Source organism: Diceros bicornis, chromosome 21 (genome assembly GCF_020826845.1).
Source record: "Diceros bicornis minor isolate mBicDic1 chromosome 21, mDicBic1.mat.cur, whole genome shotgun sequence".
Taxonomy (NCBI): Eukaryota; Metazoa; Chordata; class Mammalia; order Perissodactyla; family Rhinocerotidae; genus Diceros; species Diceros bicornis.
Window position 1 is genome coordinate 49,339,959 of NC_080760.1, and position 19,568 is coordinate 49,359,526.

The following is a 19,568-nucleotide window of genomic DNA, read 5'->3' on the forward strand; positions in this document are numbered from 1 at the left end:
AGTTAGTGTGCTACCAGATTCTCCAGAAATACTGAAAACCATTTGCTAGCCTGACCTTGTCTCACAAGGATGCTGACAATCCCATAAGAAGTCAAATGAGATTCCTGCCACACTCACATACGTAATATTTCATATGCATAAATGTTACAGATCACAATCCAGTTTTCTTAGCATAATAGATAATGGCTTTGAAATCCAACTATCAAATATATCTATCAGAAATCTCCCCGAAAAGATACTTCAGTATAGCAGATGGAAGTATTGTCTGCAAAAACAAATTCAAGATTAACAAATGATCCCATGAAATACTGTAAACTGCTCATGAAATGTTCATAGACCATTTTGAATACTATTGAAAGAGCCAAAGAACCCAATACCAAAAGGTTACATGCCTTGGCACACAATGTTTTTGGACTTGAGTATTCACAGAGAGAAATACAAATAAATAAGCTGACAAACCCAACCCTTGTTTTGTTCCCTGTCCAAAAATCTTCTTATATTTTTTTAACTTCTAGGTATATATTTCATTCTTTGGAAATTAATATTCAGCAACCTCTCAGTCTCCTTCTGACTTGGGGACTCATCCCTGACCCTTTTCCCACTCTCAAGACTTTCCCCACAGCTCCAGTCTGTGGTGGCAGTTATGCTCTATCAAATTCTAATATGTAGTTTTAATATTTCATGAAAAGAATTCTCATTAAAATTTCTTGGAATGTCTAGTGATGATATATATAATTGATAATATTTTTTAAATCATCCTTTGCCAGAAAAATAAGTTATCAAAAATGGATCTGTTCCCCTGTGTTTCTTCATAAGAAATCTTAATTCTAAATGTTAATATTTCTGAGAAATTAATTCATTGTTGAAGTTAACTAACAGCTACAGTAGAAATACTGAAGGTTGAGTCAAAAGCCAGATCTAACTTTGAATCCTAGCTCTGTTATTTATTGTGTGACCTTGAGCAAACAAACAGGAAACCTTATGAAACCTTACATTTAATTAAAGTGAGTAGACAAAATAGTACTTACCTTCCTGAAAGTTAAACAAAATTATGAAATTGCAGAGTACAGTGCACATAGATGGAAACTATTAGTTATTGTTGGTATTTTTGTTAGATTTGTATCATCAAAGATAAGTCCGTCACTCTCTTGCTAAGCAAAAATAGATTGTATAACATCAAAATAAGCACTCGGGGAAGAATATTACTCATTTAGAAAGAACCTCTGCTTTAATAATATTAGTAACAGCTGTCCTTGAATGAGAGCTTAATAGGTGTATATAACACATTATCTTATTTAAACCTCACAACTATCTTATGAAAGATGTATTTTTAAAACTATTTTACAGATGAGAAAATTGAAATAACTTTGCCTAAGCTTACACACAGAGTAAATGCTGGAGCCCAGATTCTGATAATGTTTGACTCCAAACCCTTGTTCTTAACTATTGGTTCTATGCTGTCTTCCAAAATGATTACAGTAAGATGAGAAACTTGCTTAAAAATGAAAATAGGAGTGTATAAAGAAACTAAATATAGCATTGCATAGACATCACAGCCTCAGCATCAGTATGTGTTGCTGTGAAACACACACACAGAGCATCACTGAGACGTCTTTGCGTGAGTGACTCAGGTGTCAACGTTGGAGAAAGAAAAAAGGCACAGATTGAACTAAAGAGACTTGTAAGCAAAACTCTTTGCTTTTTACTCTTTCTCTTTTCTTAGAATCTAATAAAAATTCATAGTTTTTTTTAATTGTGTAGAACTATCTGCAACTTTTTAACCAACTTTTGATAGGAGGGAGTAGCACAACAAGGTGTTTTATGTTAAAATAAGAAAACATAGTTGGATATCTCTGCATCAGAAAAATAGATACTCAGCATCCCTTATTTCAGAATGCAGTGCTCTATCCTTTGGGACCGGGATAAGCTCTGGAAACACAGTAGAGATTTATTTTGTTTCGTGTAAGAATGTAAGCAGCAGCAGACTAACGTGACTACTCTTCATAATTACTGAGGACCCAGGCCTCTGCCTTCCTTTTTTGCCATCCTTATCCTTGCCTGAGTGGGTCGGCCTTCTGTTCGGAAATTTCCTGGAAGTGTCACTCCCTGAGTTTGCTTCTGTCTCATTGGTGACCTCATCTGCAAAAGTGGCTGAGAAAAGGAGCTTTCTGCATTGATACAGTATCAGTAGCACCTCACCCTTAGTCTTAGGAGGAGTCTTTTGGTAAGAAAGAAGGGGAAAGTGCATGCTAAATAGGTACGAAGTGTCTATTGATTCTTCCCTTTTAACATATAAATTATTTTTTCCTTTTAGATTTTTTTCCTTTTTCTGAAATATAAAGTGCGTACAGCAAAGAGTGTAAATTCACACCTATCTGAAGTATGTCATTGGATGAATGTTTACATATATATACAGCCATGTAGCCAAGAGAACATTTCCAGCACCCCAGAAGGTTCTCTGGCTTTTTCTTTTGACTATGGGGTATCTTCTAGTCATCTCTTTTTATCTCCCTGAATTACATGGCTTTTTGAAAAAGTCCCCAGACATATTTCCTATTATTCTGAGAATGTAGTGTTTGATAGTTAAATTAGATAGTCATGAAAAGCAAGTGGTCTGGAAAGAATCTACACTTGAAAGTCAGAGTAACTAGACTTATATCTTGACTCCACGGCCTTCTAGCCACATGACTATGGAGAAATCGCTGTGTATCTCTGATTCACTACTTTCTCATTACAGTGCCAGATTGTTCTGCTTGGAATGCTTTTTTTCCTTCCTTTTTGTCTGGCTCTTCTCCTAGGTGTCAATTTAGACCTTTCTTCTTCCAGGAAGCATTCCCATGTCCCCCAAAACTGGTCAGACAGTCCTTCAGAACTCAGGGCTTCCCAGGATCACAGTGCTCCATTTGCCTGTTTACACTGTCTAACTTGCACCTTGTATTGCAAAGACCAAATCTTGTTCACGCTGCATCCCCAACGCCCGGCATACAGTAGGTATTCCGTAAATACCTGCTGAACATGCGTGGAATGAAGAAGGTGGTGTCTGAACCTCATAAACTCCTGCTAAGATCATCTTTCTCAAGATGGTGTGAGAAGTGAGAGTTTCTCTCTTCTTAAGTGGTGGAAACGTGTTGTTGTTTGATCTAAATTTATAAAATGGAGATAATACGTGATTGCAAGTTTGTTTTAAAGATGGAGATCATTTGTGTGGAGCGCCTAGTCTGCATGGCGCATAGTAGGCATGTCATAAGTGGTGTCCATTGTTAGCGTTATGTTAGGCCTGCGTCTGCAAGCCTGCCTGCCCGATACCAAGCGCCAGATAGTGGTCGTTGCAATAGGTCCTCCTTTGAATTAGGCTTGCCAGGAACTCCCAGGCCCATGGTCTTTGCTGCTCTTTCTGTGTAACCTGTCTTCCTGAGTCGCCTGACACAGAAAATGGACTTGCAAGCTCTGTGGGGAACAGAATAAGAGGTAAAGGCTTCTGAGTGTCTCTTGAGCGATTAAGGTTAAACATAAAACAAGAACTGTCTGGCAGGCCTGTTCAAGTGTGTTACTGTGACAAGTTATTCGGGCTTCATTTCTGGAAGTCTTTGAAAGTAGAGAGAGAATCATTTCTCTCAGATGATTAAGACAATTTAGCCTGAAGGCCAGCGGACGGGTCATTTGACATCTCAAGGTTGATTTCTTCCCTTTGATTCAGCACAGTACCAATAAGTTCCTGCACTTTATAGTGAGGTCAGATTTAGAAGTATTTCACAGTAGAGGGGTGCAAGATGAGCTATAAATGGCAGACTGCGTGTCTTTGATTCCCTGGCAAACCTATATTAGCATTTAAAATCTTTTTATTTGACAAAGTAATTGTTACATCTGAAATGAGGCTTTGCAAACTTAATTACAACAACAGGGTTAAGAATAATATTCGCCATTTATTTTGTACTGACAAACTGGCAGGCCAGTAAAAAGTGTTTTGTGTATGTGAACTCATTTAATCATCACTCATCCATCACCACCTGATCACAGGAGACACAGCTGCAGTTGTCACTTACTGAGCAGTAACTACAAGCCAGACACGTCATTCATTCCTTCGTTCAGGACTGTTATTGAGCACCTTTTATGTTTAGACACTTCTAGAAGCTGGAACTCAAAAAGGTTAAGCTGCCTGCCCAAGATCACCCTGCTTCTCAATGGAAGAGCAAGATTCAGAACTAAGTGAACCGTTGTCCCAACCCTGAGCTCTCTCCATGTGCACTTCCTCCCTGAGCGATCTCATCCTGTCTCTTGGGGTAAGGACCTCTTATGTGATGATGTCTCCAGATTGATGTCTCCCGTTCGGTGCACTCTCCTGACCTCTAGATTTTTCTTCCCAGCTGCCTCCTCATTATCTCCTTTGGGACGTCTGAGAGGCCCCTCAGACCTGACATGTCCCAGGCCAACTTCTGGTTGCTCCCTGCCCCTCTTCCCCATCTCAGTAATGGCAATCCTATTTTTCCTTGGAGCCATGGAAATGTCCAGTAACTTTCCATCTTACTCAGGATGAAAAAACAAGAAACCAAAGCCTTTCCGTTGCCCGCAGGACCCTACGTGACCCACCTCTGCCTTCTGACTGTTGCCTTCCCCTTGCCCTCTGCTCCACCTGCACTGCCTTTCTGGTCCCCAAATATACCAAGAATGTGCCCAGCTTAGGACTTGTGCACTTGGTAGTCCCTCTGCCCAAAATAGTATTGCTTCAGATAGTGTACGCAGAGCTCAAGTCTCAGCTCACATGACACCCTGTTAGAGAGGGCTCTCTGGCTGGGTCACGAAATAACAACCACATTCCAGTTCTTCCAGTCTCTTAGCTGCTCTTCTTATTCTCAGTAGTGGTTCTTACCGTGTATTTATGTATAAATAGTTTATTGTCTGTCTCTTCCATTATAATATAAGCTGTATGAGAGTAGTGAATTGTTTTGTTTCTTAACTATTTTTAAATAAATTGAATCTATGAGTGAATGAATGAAGAAATGAATGCATGAAGTGCTTGGTTCAGTAAATGGCTGCTACCATTATAAGTGGCAGAGCCAAGACTGACTAGTCTGGAGTTCTCTCCCTGGCCCTGTGCTGTGCAGTGCAGGCCTTCTCCTCCCACTGGGGGCTTACACCCTCATGGCAGGCTGGGCCTCAGTCTGCATATGAATGGAAGAGGGAAATGGGCAGATCTTTCTTCTAGAACAATGACAAGACCTTCGATAAGTTTGGGGAATGTATTTTTCTTGTAGAATTTATAGAAATATAAACTATTATTAATGTCGTAGTAAAATGCAGATTTTAATAGCCCCAGTTTTACAAAATGACTGTTAAATATTTAAATATAGCCAGTTTCATTGATTATTTTTTAATTACTAATTTATTAGTAAAGAAGAAAAAGATCTGTTTTCTTGTCTATCATTTTAAAATCCTATTTTGTCCCTGAAAAAAAAGTGGGAGACAAATTTTCAGTTACAATTTTTAAAATACTTTTATGGTTTATGTACTTGATATCAACCTATTTCTTAGGATTCCATTGTAAAGTGAAATTTTTGTTTACTCTTAAATTGTTTGAATAGGGAGCAAGAATAATCCCCTCATTGTTTTAAGCCTCATTGTTCTTTTTACCAAATCTTATTTCCGAGCTTAGGAAACATGGTAAAATTATTTTTTAAATATGCCTTTACTTTCCCACCCCATCAGCCTCGTGATGGATGTTCTCCTGAGCGGGTTAACAATATCAACTCCGGAAGGTCTCTAATTCTGAAAATCATACCTTCGATTTTTGTGAGCTGATAGAATTACTGAACCTTTCTCTCAGAGAGAGAGAGAGAGAGATTATCTGATTAAACTATAAATTTTATCTGATCCTTTAAATTGAAAAATTAAGTATTCCAATTATTGACAAATGTATATAATTTTTAATTCCTAAAGAAAATTATTTATTTCAAACTTTAGTGTCGTTTCTATTTTCTTACATTCTTGTTGCTAGAAAATAACACAAACTAGCCAGGGAATTGAAGCTATTTCCATGTTAAAACTCTTCTTGGTGGGTTTAGGAGAATCTTCATATTTGCCTTGCTTATAAGAAGTTTAAGTTTAGTTTCTCCCTGACTTTTTTGCCTGTCTGATCCGGAAGATAGGGTTTTTAATCTTAGTGTTGTGTGAGGCCTGAGGCTAAGCAGTTGTGACTTTGGGCTTTGTCCACCTGACTAGCTCTGTAAGTGAGCACTGCTTCCCTCATCACTACATGGACAAGGAAACAGTTTTCCAGATAGAAGAATCATTCTTCAGGCAAGTGTACAATACTGCCTCTGTGCCTCCTCAGACCCCCTGCAGTCAAGCGTCCTACGCCTCTGGTTAAAGTTTTTGGTCTCAAGACTCCTTTATACTTTATACCCTCAAGAATTAGTGAGGGCCACAAACTGCTTTAGTGTATATGGTTTATATCTGTTAATATTTACCATATTCAAAATTAAAGCAGAAACATTTAAAAATATTTATTAATCATGAAATATATAACAATAATCAACACACTGCCAGTTAACATAAATAATCTATTTTTATGGAAAATCCCTATTTTCCAAAACAAAAAAATAATTAGTAAAAATTGTATCATTGTTTTATATTTTTGCAAATCTCTTTAATGTCTGGCTTAATAGAGGCTAGCTAGATTCTTATATCTGCTTCTGCATTCAGTCTGGTGTGATATGTTGTTTTGGTTAAAGTAGTTGGAATAACAGATATGTAGTTGGAAAAGGGAACAGTATTTAGATAGCCTTTGACATAATTTTGAATGTTCTTCTTTGATACTACACCAAAACTTGGCAGGTGGTAGTTTCTTGAAGGTTAGTTAACAATGTGGATTCTGAAACTATATCAATAAACTTCCTACTTTGTTACATTAAAATTACCTTGGTCTGTCTTACACTTGATGGATTTTGTAATATCATGCATGAGTCATTTGAAAAATATTGGTTCACTGAGTTATGCATATTTTCACAATACGCCATGACGCATTTCACTATGCAGAATTAAAAAATCATATTCATTATTATCATGACCAGTCTCAACAGAGAAGTCTTTAAGCGTCAGCTTACTATCAGTTTACAGTGGTAAATACTAGTTTTCCAAAATTTAGTTTAAACTTGAAAGCTTGAATTTTGTCGTTGGTAACAAATACCGTCAGTTGTTTTTCTTGAAGTGACAGACTCGCTTCCTTCATTTTTGAGAAAATATCTGCCAAATGTCTAAGTGTGAATAAACATAGTTTGCCATTCATTCTTTCAAGTAAAAATGATGTTCTTTAAGAAAGCAGCTAGTGGGGCAGCATCAGTAGGCGCCCGGGTGCTTCTCCTTGAGATGACCTTTGTACTTCAGTGCGCACAGGACTGCCGTGGGCACGCTGTTCGTTTCCTCACACAGACTGACTCAAAGGTGTGTACTTAACACTTGAGACTTATGAAAATTAGTCATTTTTACTGCTTCATCAAGGACATTTTTAAATGAAACTACCTTAAAAAAAAAACTACTGGTACAGTTTTGTGTCACTGCCTTGATTCTTGCTAAAGCTCTAGCAATTTTATTCACCACATTTGGTGCAAATGTCAGCACAGTGAAAGAGACAAGAATGTCTTATTATTATTGTGAAAATAGTTTGACCTGGTGGACGCCCTGTAGGGTCTCAGGGACTCCTAAGAGTCCACAGGCCACAGTTCGGAAGCCACTGCTCTGGGCCATTTTGAAGGTGCAGTGTGTTTTATTGATCTGGGAGAGAGATGGACCCAGCAGCAAGAGAAGAGTAAATCAAGTTATCTAAAACATTTTAAACCTTGTGCGGCCTTCCCATCAAATGAAGGACAGTTCACACTGTAAGCTCGTTGAGGGCAGAAATGTCGTAATTGTGTGCCTGTCACACAGTAGGCGCTCCGTGAATGCCAAGTATGCCTGTGAAGGGAGGCGGAACCCTCGCCTCAACACATCAAAACTGTCCTAACTTTGGAATTCTCAGGTGAAGAGGGTCAAAAGATTATCAACAGCCATGTGTTTAGTCTGAACACACTTAGCAAATCACAGAAGACAGGAGTGAAGTGAAGTTACCACCATCTCTTCCCAGGTTAGAAGACAATAGCTCAGTTAGTAGAAGAGCCCCAGTAGCAGCTCCAGGGAAAGGCTGAAATGCAGCAGAGCGGTAGCCAGGTGACTAGACTTCGGCAATAACTCTTCTTCCATCCAACTGTACAACTTGATTCTGAAACTTCTTATTCAGTATCTTCCTGGGGAACTATTATTAATGTTGTGAAGAAACTATTAGATAAATAAGGCCCTTTTGAAAGCAGATTGGAATCTTTTTAGCCAATTACCGTGAAGGAATTTCAAATCTTTCAGTTATCTATGATAATAGGAAAACAGGAGTAGTCCCAAAATTTCATTTTAAATATTGCTTTTCATTTATTCTGCTTTATCTATTAGCAATTCTTAATGGTTGTATAAGGATTAAAGGCTCCTGAGTAGAATGGAAATACTAGACTGGGGCAGCCAGTCTGGAGCTATTGTCTGGGTTATGTGTGTTTAATCCTTCAGTTTTTCCTGTCACATAATAAGCATTTGATAAATGTTTGCTAAAATGTTATTTTTTTATCATAATGATTACAGACATAAAATTTTTCTTGAAGAAACAGGCCAAAATAATCAGGAAAACAGGTTAGTCCTTTATGTTAAATTCAAACAGCACAGAACTTACTAATTTAACTTCTGAAGGGATTTATTACTCCTCCTACCCAAAAAAATGGTCACAGCCATTGAAAAACAAAGCATTATTATTACAGACTATTCATTGAGACATGGACAAAATTTTCAGTCATAGTGTTCATCTTAGTCTTTCTTTTATCTCTTTGTTTTTGGAATGCTCCTATATGCTAGGAATATGAACTGTAGAGAACAAATATGAATGAGACATAAATATATCCTATATATGTACTTCAGAGGTTTTGAGGATTAAATGATTATCTAAATGCATTGTAAACTAAAAAGGACTTAAAAAAAGAAAGGAAGATTGAATCAAAAGGATAGACTAAGAATACATACCTGCTCCACCCACCCCTATGGAGCAGCAGCTAGACCGGTCTGGTCCTGCCCTCTAACCCGGTGGTGCTCAGCAGTGCACAGCAATAGCGTTTATTCCCGGATTAAAGCTATAGCAATGCAAAGCCAGACCTCAGATAGTACCATCCTCTAGGGAAACCCAGAGCCCCCAATACAGGAGGCCGATTACTTGCATATCCCACCGGATGGTGTATTCTATCCCTTTTCCACAACCACTTGAAGAAAGCTATTTCAAACCAGAGCAGCATCCACAGACAAGCAAAATGAGAATCTCAGATGCAAAAATTAACACATACCTAAAATTTACTAAGCATTTAAGAAGCAGGCTCAACAAACTGAAAAACTAACAACTTGAGAGGACAGAGGTGAAAGAATAGAAGATGATTATAAAATAAGTAACTAAATCTTCATATGGATAAGAAGACATCACATCCATAAAGGTCAAACCAGTTAAGGAGTCTGGAACTAAAAAGTCAGTAAATGGCTTAAGGGGCTGCTGAATAGCACCAGAGGATGAGGAGCTATCAAATACGATAGAAAAATTGAGAGATGTGGAAGATAGAGCCCAAAACTTTAAAGATTTTATTTTATTTATTTTTTCCCCCAAAGCCCCAGCAGATAGTTGTATGTCATAGCTGCACATCCTTCTAGTTGCTGTATGTGGGACGCGGCCTCAGCATGGCCGGAGAAGCGGCGCGTCGGTGCACGCCCGGGATCCGAACCCGGGCCGCCAGCAGCGGAGCGCGTGCACTTAACCGCTAAGCCACCGGGCCGGCCCCCAAAACTTTAAAAATAACCTAACTGGAGTTACTGGAATGGGAAAACAAAGAGAATTAGGAGGAGAGAGAATTTTTAAGCCAAAAACAAAATCCAAAAGTTGAGGAAAAGCACAAGTTCACTTCGAAAGGGCATACCAAGTACCAAAACAGGTGTGAATATAACAAGAGATAAGGAAAAAGACTAGTGCTATAAGTAAATGGACTTATAACTTTCTTGTTGAAAAGAAACTCCAAATTCCTTAGCGTTACGGATAAGGAGGCGGCAGCTTAGTGTGGGAAAAACATCTGCTGTGGCATCAGACAGACCTGACTTACAGCCTTGGTCCTTGTTCATGGTCATCCTTGGATTGTTTGGTTAACCTTTCAAAGCTTCAATTTTCTTGTATCTAAAGGAGATAGAATAATATCTAATTCTCTGAGCTGTCATGAGGTTAAATGAGAAAAAATACACGCACACAATAGATAGGTAGGTAGGTAGGTAGATAGATAGATCGATGATAGATAGGTAGATCGATGATAGATAGGTAGATAGGTAGATCGATGATTGGTTGATTGATTGATAGATAGATAGGTAGATAGATGGGTGCCTGCTGGCAGCACCCTGTATTTCCTAGGTGAACTAGTCATTTCCCTTCCTAAAGAGCTCATGAACTACTGTGCAGCTTGACCGCCACTAACGAATCATTTCTTCCCTCCTGGTTCAATCCTCAACCACTCATGTGTTACCTTCATTGAATTGCTTCCTCCTTCATACCTTCTTCTCACCTCCCAGTAAAATCTGATCCCAAGGTATTTTGGACATACTTCTACACTCATACTTATACTCTGTTCTGTTGAAGTTTACTTTCTTGTTTTTGCTAGCTTCTTGAGAGCAGAGATCACACCTTATTTATTTCTGTATCTCCATTTTTCAGAATGGTATCTTTCATATAGTAAGTGTGCAAAAATGTTTGCTGTATACATGACCACACTTGGGCTTAGTACTTCATTTTATTTTATTTTTTCAAGTCTATTCAACATTCAAAAAATATTAAGTGACTTTGAGTCCTCTTCCATCTTGCAGCTTTAGAATTGGTGTAGGGGAGACTAGTCTCTTATTCACCTTTACCTACTAATAACAGCGTCTTTCCTAAATCGCCTTGGCATGGAGTTTTTCATAAATTTTTTGTAATTCATTCAGTGAATGTATTTAACAAATATTTACTGAGTACTTACTGTGTACTAGGCATTATTCTAAGGGAGCTTGAGGTATTCCATTAAATAAAACAGACCCAAATCCCTCCCTTATGGAGCTTACATTCTCAATCTATTGAGAGGAAATAGATAATAAGTATAATAAATAAGTATATGGTATGTTAGAAGGTGGCACATGCTATTGAAAACAATAGAGCAGACCAAGGTGGATCAGAGTTGCCCGGGCAGGGGGATTACAATTTTAATCTGAGTGGACCTTGTTGAGATGGCATCATTTGAGCAAAGACTTGAGAAAGGTCAAGTTAACCATGTGGATATTTGGAAGTAAGAGTATTTTAGGCAAAGAGAATAGCCAGCGAAAAGAATGACTCCAAACTCTTGGCCTAAGCAAACAAGATACGTTTGCTGCCAACTGAGATGCAGGAAAGCTTGGATGGAGCAGATTTAGAGATAAGATGAGAGGGTCAATGTAGTTTTGGCCTTGTTAAATTTGAGATGTCTGTTAGACATCGAAGTTGAAATGTTAAGTAGGCAGTTAGTGCATGAATGTAAACTTGAGGAGAGATTCTTGGACTGAAGCTATAAATTTGGGAGTTTTTACTATTTAGATTGTATATAAAGCAAGAGACTAGATAAATTCACCAAAGGAGTTCAGATAAATAAAGAAGAAAAGAGGACCCAGCTCTGAACTCTGGAGCACTCCAACTTTAAGAATTCTGAGGGAACAGGAGGAACTGGCAGGTTGACTGAGAAGAAGTAGCCAGTGGAGTAAAAGGGAAACTAGGAAGTACTATAGTATCCTGGAAGCCAAGTAAAGAAAGAATATCAAGGAAAAGAGAGTAATCAACTATATCAGATGCTACGATCAATCACCTAACGTGAGGACTAAGAACTGACCATTGAATTTAGCAACTTGGAGTTCATTGGTTACCTTGACCAGGGATGAAAAATTAAAGAAGGGTAGTGGGGATGATTGCAATGGATTTGAAAGGATAGCCAGCATAATACTAGAGGGTGGAAATGAAACTATAAAAAGAGAGGAAATTGTAATCAGAGTGGGATATATGAAATGGAAGTGAGGTGGGGAAGACTTAAGTTATTGGTTATAATGGCAAGATCTAGGATGTGACATGGGGAGTTAATGGCTAAAGACGACTAGAGGTAGGACCAATGGATAAGAGTTGTCCAGAGAATTGAGAGACCAGCTTGACTAAAGGATCATCTACCCATATACTGAAATCACCAAGACTGAGGACACTGATACTATTGGGAGATTCAAAGCCAGGTGTCTCTATGGAGGAATGAAGCATAATGGTCTGGGAGTGGCAGTGGCGTGTGTGTATCAAGAGGGAGAGGTTAGCAAAGAGAGTACTGACCCTTCCCATAGGCCCAGTGGTACATGGGCTGTGGGAGGTAAAGAAAAAACTGGAGAGGGCTGCCGGGGAAAAATTATCATTAGAGGAGAATCGAGTTTCCATTGAAGAAGGTCAGAGAATGTCCAAAGAGGAGGTTGAGAATGTAGAGAGGGTTCTGCCAATGATGGGCCGTGAATTCCAGAGGACACAGTAAGAGTTGCAGAGTTGGGCAGGAGATGGGGACAGGTGGCAGGTAGGCAGAGCTTTACAAGTACTAGAGATGAAGAGTAACCTAGTGGTCTAGAGCTCTCTGAGCTGATGTAAATACAAGCAAAGGGCCTAATGAAATTAGTTCCAGTGACTAAAATAGAAATTGGTGGAGAGGCTTAAAGAAGTTGAAGGGATAGGGGACAGGTGAATGTCAGGCGTTCCTTCTTAATCCCATTCATAGAGACGGGGTGATCGGAGGCTCAGAGCTCTTGTCCTCCTCTTGAACCCCTGTCAGTAGAGGGTGGAAGACCTAGTGAGACATGGACTTGGTCCCAGTGCTGCAGTTTGCTCCTTGACTCCTCTGTTTTTTCCCAGTGCTGGGGGCTGTTTCTTGCCTCTGGATGATGAAATTAAGAACCTCTGGAAAGCCAGGAATTATGCTGAGCATTTGGACTTCCTTTGACCCCTGATATGGGGTGGAGGAAGGATAGAAGGCCTGGGGAGGTGGAGCCTTAGTGCCAGTGAGAGAAGCCCACTCTTGAGCTATGGAGGGAGGGGCTTCCCCTTGATCCCTTTTATTGGAGTTGAGGTATATTTGGCCTAATGTGTTTTCTTGCCTATTATTATTATAAGTCATATCCATAAATGAGATCTTTAGTGTTTTTCCCCTTTGCCATTTGTTGAGTTTTTAGTTTATCCTTGGGAAATAGGACACGTCTTTGGTTAATAGACGTTTGAGGTACACAAAATGAAATGCTGCGAAAGCAATTCAGATGGAACTGACAGGTATGAGAATGGGGCTCATCTGCTCCCAGCTTTTCGGCTTGATGCAGTCTTGCAATAAATAATCAGAAACTGGGTGAAATGATAGCAAATGTCAGTTTAAAGTTTTCACTTGTCAAAACTAAGATTGTCTTATCACAAAACCATTGCTGGACCAAATTATGCTGCCTTTTATCCTCCTGTTGATTGGAAAACGTTCTTCACCCCTGATTTTTTTATGCTGAACTGTGTTAGAGCACTTCACAGACAAATTTCCAATCTATACTGATGTTCATTACTGCTCAGTTCATTTAATAAAGGAGACTTAGTTCGGTCAGAAAGCAGTTGTTTGACTCTTCTGTTTATCAGTCTCCGTCCCTGTCATTTACAGTTCCGGGTTAAACAATGGGACCTGTCTCAGCAAAGGAAATTCTTTGCAGTTTTATGAAGAGGTTACTCTCATTTTATTTGTGTGACAGAGATAAAACTCTCAAGAACGTCAAGGTTCTATTTGTCTAAGGAGCCATTATGATGTAGCTTCTGACCCTTGGAAAGAAGACCAAGGTTCGTTTAATTTACTGCTGAGTTTCTAAGAAGCATTAGCCAATTTATTTTCAACAGAATGAAAAGTTATTTGGACTTCTTTGTGGCCAGATGCTGTGAATGAGACACCGAGAGTGTTAGAGCTGCCCGGGGTCTGAGCAGCACCTGGACCAGGCCCAGGATTTGACAGATGGGACACTAAGACTCGGCGAGCAGGACAGCTGCCCAAGGTTGCCACACGGGGAGGCCCAGGTTTACACTCAGATGTCTTCACTGCTATTTGACACAGACATTTTATCAAAAAGGTTTTTTCTGAATTTCTGTCCTCAGGATGAGAAAAATATATTCTACTTTATAGCAGCCTTCATATTTAAAGCTATAAAATCTTAAGAGGTGCGAAAGCCATATTTGTTTCTTTTATTGTTGCTTGTTTTTGCAGTACTTTTTCCCTTTTGCATATGAAATTTTCTCTGCTCCTTTTTCAGTTAGTCCCTCTTCTTCTCAGCATACATAAACATTATGCCTTGAGGGAAAATGAGGACTACGGAAAGAGAGAGGAAAAATTTGAGACCAGATAGAGAACTAAGGCAGTTTTAACTCACCGTGATCATGTGACAGTGAGTTTCATGTGGACCTTGACTTCTGTTTCTGAGCATGAGGAGGGCTCCTGTAAGCCCCAGGGGGAGCAATAGGACGTTCTTGGAGAGCAGCAGAGCAGGTCAGAGTACAGCAGGAACCGCCTGTGTGAGGTGGCCTGCCACGGTGAGCACCGTCCACCTCCAGCGTAGGTTTTCCGCACATGGCAGTGGTGGCATCCTGAGCTTTGTGTATACTCGTGCTGCCACTCACGAGTTGTGTGACCCTGGGAGGAGACTAACCCTCACGGAGCCTCAGCTGCCTTGTCTGTAAAACATCGAGATCTTGTGTAGGTAAAGTGAGAAGCTGTCAGCATGGCGGGGTCAGCTCAGAACAGTTCCATCTCTCTCTCACTCCCTTCCTTCCTTCCAGCTTCCCTAGGAATGCCAGCTCTCAATTTGAAGACCTTTTTTCAAAACTGTGTATTTACGCATGCCTCCTTGGAAAAATTGCACATTGCCACTTGGTATAATAGGTCAGCTGTAGGAGTGACTGTTGTGTTCCTGTGCAACATTTAAAAGAGCCAGTGGAGCTTAACACAGCACATTCCAGAGAGCTTATGTTGTATCTCCATGCCAGAAAACTCGCATCGTAACCAGTATATTACATTGTACTTAATTAACTCGTGAAGACATGATTATACCAGGATAACAGGATCTGGCCTATATTTTGCACATGGAGGAAGCATTTTATACTGAGGAATATTCTAGCCCAGGCATTTTATCAGTGCTTATTAACTCGATTTGATAGACATACTTATAGACATGCAAATTTTTCAACCTGTTTCCTGTGTCTGTGTCTTGCATGTACTGTGTACTGTTCCCTCTGCCTGGAAGGCCCTTGCTGCCATTGCCTCTGTCCATTCCTTCTCCTCACCCCTTCTTCAGCTTCTTCCTCCGGGTCTTTCAGAACATTGCTCAAGCATTACATTCTCCAAGAAGCCAGCCGTGACACCCAGAATGGTGGAGGTGCCCCTTCTCTATGTACCCCGTCACTCAGTTCATATAGAGGAAGGGTCTGTTTGGGGCGGGGAGAGGGATGAGAAACAATGAAAGGGTTCTGTAATGGGGAACCCACCTAACCGTGGGAGACTGGGAAGTTTCTCTGAGGAAGTGACGTTTAGGCTCAAGACTGAGTGGGAGGTAGCTTGGCAGGAGAGGAAAGAACAGTATTTCTGGTGGAGGGAGGAGCAGGTGTGAAGACCCATCCCCGCAAGCTTGAGGCAGAAAGGAACATAGCTCCCGTTGCGTACCTCCTCCTCAAAGGAATTGCCATCCTGCGCTGTCGTCACTGGAGCTGATGCATAGTCTGCTGTCATTTACCTGAGAAAGCAAATGTGGCAGGAGAACCAGGAGTGGTGTAACCAGCGAGTGTGTCACCTGTACTGTTCTCTGTGAGGTTTTAGGCTGGCGTCCTAGCTTTTCTGAGGGGCAGTGTCCTTACCTGTAAAATGGGTATGACACTTCTGCTTACCTCAGGGTCTGTTGTGAAGATGCTGTGTGAGCTCTCAGCAGCTGGCATACAGCGACACTCACAGCAGGGATTTTATTATTCATATTGTGACTTCCTAAGGTGTTAAACAGCTGAGCTGGATCATTTTCCATTGTGATTAAAACTTCTTACTTGATTGCATGAAGTTGGAATAATGAGAATGTTTATTTCCATGACAATCCAAGATAAATTCAGGATGATTGTTTCCCTACACACTGAAGTTGTATGGGAAAGGAGAAAGCCTGAGAGGGTGAGTGGAAGCTCTTCCTTGGAGGCGCCAAATGCCATCAGAAACTAATTGTCCCTGCTGTGGTTTGGTAGTCTAGATTCCCCACAAGTTTGTTCCTGTAAAAAATTATGCCTAATTCAAGTATGTTGTATATGTTGCCTGTTTTGCATTATCTGGGAGATGGCCGTGGTGACAGGCTTCCTCCCCGATACCTCAAGGATGCTGCACACTAGAGGACAGATGTGCCTGTGCTTTGGGAAGATCCTCAGCCTCGGTCCTCGCAGACTGTGTGAGGGCGCCCTCACTGGATTGCAGGCGGCCTGTCGCCCCCTTGCCTGTTACACACAGTCATGGATGCTAAGTCCTGTTTTAGCCACTTCCTGATGGTAATGCTGCAGTGCTGGTGAAATAACACATTTAACCCAGGTCCTCGTTACTGTATTATAAAGTGAAGTGCCCGCAATTCATACAGCATCGAGTCTTCTGGTAGGCAAGGCTTAAAGAGGAAATAACATCCTTGCCTTCCATAACAACGTCCATCTATTGGAAAGAAACTGTGGTTGTCCTTCCTCCACTCGCAAAGTACGTTGCATGAGCCCAGCCTTAGTTCCTGGCACACAGTGCTCTGATAGTCCACTACATGTCCATTTTCTCTCCACTCTCAGTTCTTCATGACAGAGCCTCTCTTGGTACCCCCATGCACATTGGCAGTTACTCTGTGTGGATTGGCCAGCTGCTGTGGTGAAGGTGTCACACACATTTATTATGTATTAAAGTTGGGGGGATGAGAGAGGGGCCTGTGATAATCCTAAAGTGATAATCCTAAAGGGCTTCTGTGTTAGAGCCCTGTCATCTCAATGGGAATTTCTTTCAGGTTTTAGCCCTGCCCTTTATTAGTTATCTTTAAGTTTTAGAATACTGCATTGAATATGATTTAAACTCACAGCCAAGCCATTTTGTCCTGTATTTTCATCTTTTTTCTTTGCGTGTTTTGTTTTGTTCACTATAGTGGTGCTGATTACTATGATTATGGACACGGACTCAGTGAGGAGACCTACGATTCTTACGGTGAGTGACTGGCCAGAGTGACCCATGAATAGAGAGGAGCATGGTCATAGAAACACCTGAAAGATCTTAATTGAGGGGAAATTCATAAAGACATTTTGACTATGAAACAGCAGCTTCCTCTCAGTTCATCTGTGCATATCTAGCTATTTTCAGAAGCTCCTTTAAGATTTAAATTTAATAAAAGAGGACAAAAGACTTGCAGAAAATTGCATGAATTCAGATTCTGAACTCAGATTTTCTGTTTGAGTTGATTGCCACGTGCTGATTTTCTCCTTTGTAGACTAGTTTGCCAAACTGCAGACACTTGATAGCATGGGTCTTTTTGAAGTGTCTTTGCTGCTCTTGACAGTAAAGGACAGCGAAGCAATCGACACAGCAGCTTTAAAGTGATTCTCCCACCCCCGTCTTTGTATTTTAATCCATCCTCAATCTCAGATCCTCTGAAAACATTACAGTGGGAATCACTCCAGGAAGTGTACAAAACTCTGAGCCAGGGAGCAGACGTGAGGCTCTCTCAGGCGTGCAGGGGGCGGCTCAACCCCGGTTACTTCAGTGGGAGCTGCTAGAGATGCTGGGGACACCACGTCCCAAGTCTCAATATGCAGAAGGACAACAGGTTTAATTAAAAGAATTGATGGCAGCGCCATGATAATGGTAAGACGCTCCTTCGCCGCAGGGCAAAGAGATCAGAGAACTTGAAGCTTCAGTCAGTTGCAAAGCTCTGCTGACTGCCTAGGACCCAGTGCCAGTGAATCAGGATTCTGGTTAATGGATGTTATGACATTTCTCTGAACATAACTGAAAACCATTTTCCGGCGTTGCTTTTGAAGTGCATTTTGTTATATCACCTGCCCCGAGCTGTGATGGCCGCACCTTGGATTTTTTTTCGTTATTTGTAACAAATACTTAAGAGAAATACCTTGGTTTGCTGAATGCTGTCTACTTAAATTGATGCAAGTTAGCTTGAGGGAATGACGTGGATTGCATGTTTGTATCAAAAGAAGAGGTCATTTTAAGCATTTTTCCTTCACAGCTTTTCTAAATTGGTCTCTGTGGACACGTGGCTTTTAAATTGCTGTATGTTGCAGCAGGGATGTTAACTGTTTGTTGTCAGAGACCTAGCCGTCACTCGTGGGAAGTCCTGGGGTTGACCAGACGTTTAGTATCAGGAAACAGCGATGTAGAATGCCCTTGGTTATTAATACCCTTGTCCAGTACGGATTTAGTATTATAATGAGTGAAATTTGGCAATGTCATTAAGTCTATTTCATATTCACGAAGTATTATCGAGACATAAATTTCCACCCAATACAACTTTAATTTACTCTTTCTATGAAAGGACCTATGAAAAATGATACAACATTTCTCTTTGCAAAGCTAGTTGTCTTATAAGATACAAAGATCGTTTTTCCCCCCCAGGCTGAGGGGTTTTGCTAGTGAGACGTCCGTTTTCCATTGTGTTGGTAATTTTTTTAAAGTAAATTCCCTTGAGTTTTTTCAGTACATCAGAGATATTGGTTCAGGGCTAAGTTAGATTCTGAAAAATGAAGCCAGTGGGATCCATGGCAATGATCTAATTGTGATTCATCTTGCTGATTTTAGGGCAAGAGGAGTGGACTAACTCAAGACACAAGGCACCTTCAGCCAGGACAGCGAAGGGCGTCTACAGAGACCAGCCATATGGCAGATACTGATTGTACTGTCTGATGTTGTGAAATAGCCCATCTCCACCAGTCCTGTATACTGTTCAAAGTAATTTTTTTCTATGAACAATCCCTTTTTAAATAAAATGCTTAAAATCTGAATGGATGGAACTTAAAACTACTTTGTTGAAACATCAACCTGGGCAGAAAAAAAAAAAGACATGTAAAATTTTGTTATTTCCAGTCTGTATATGAAAAAATAGGTCATCAAAAGGAAAAAAAAATAACTTTGATTAACTAGTGTTAAACAAAAAGATAGGTTTACTAAATATGTTAATCCATCCTTTTAATATAAGCCTCACCTTTCATTTTAAAGGTTTCCATAGAATTTAGTTATTTTATCTTTCAGCCATATGCTAGTTTTTTTTCTCTTGCCAACATGCGTAAAAAGGGAAGCCAATGACAAGTGCAAATAATGTGGTATTCTTTTGTAACTCAAGTCTTGAAATGTTCTGTAGTGTTAAGCAAAGTCTCCTCTTGCTTGATACTAAAT

General features: G+C 40.2%; 1 protein-coding gene across 2 annotated transcripts in view; it reads left to right on the plus strand.

Annotated features, from left to right (window-relative positions):
- Positions 1 to 19,177, plus strand: part of KHDRBS3 (KH RNA binding domain containing, signal transduction associated 3) — a 183,124-nt gene extending 163,947 nt beyond the window's left edge. For both annotated transcript variants that reach the window (XM_058564981.1, XM_058564980.1), the window contains 2 exons: positions 17,314 to 17,372; positions 18,975 to 19,177. In XM_058564981.1, the coding sequence (XP_058420964.1) occupies positions 17,314 to 17,372; positions 18,975 to 19,079 (164 nt within the window). In that variant the 3' untranslated portion in view covers positions 19,080 to 19,177. The remainder of the gene's footprint in view (positions 1 to 17,313; positions 17,373 to 18,974) is intronic.
- The last annotated feature ends 391 nt before the right edge of the window (positions 19,178 to 19,568 follow it).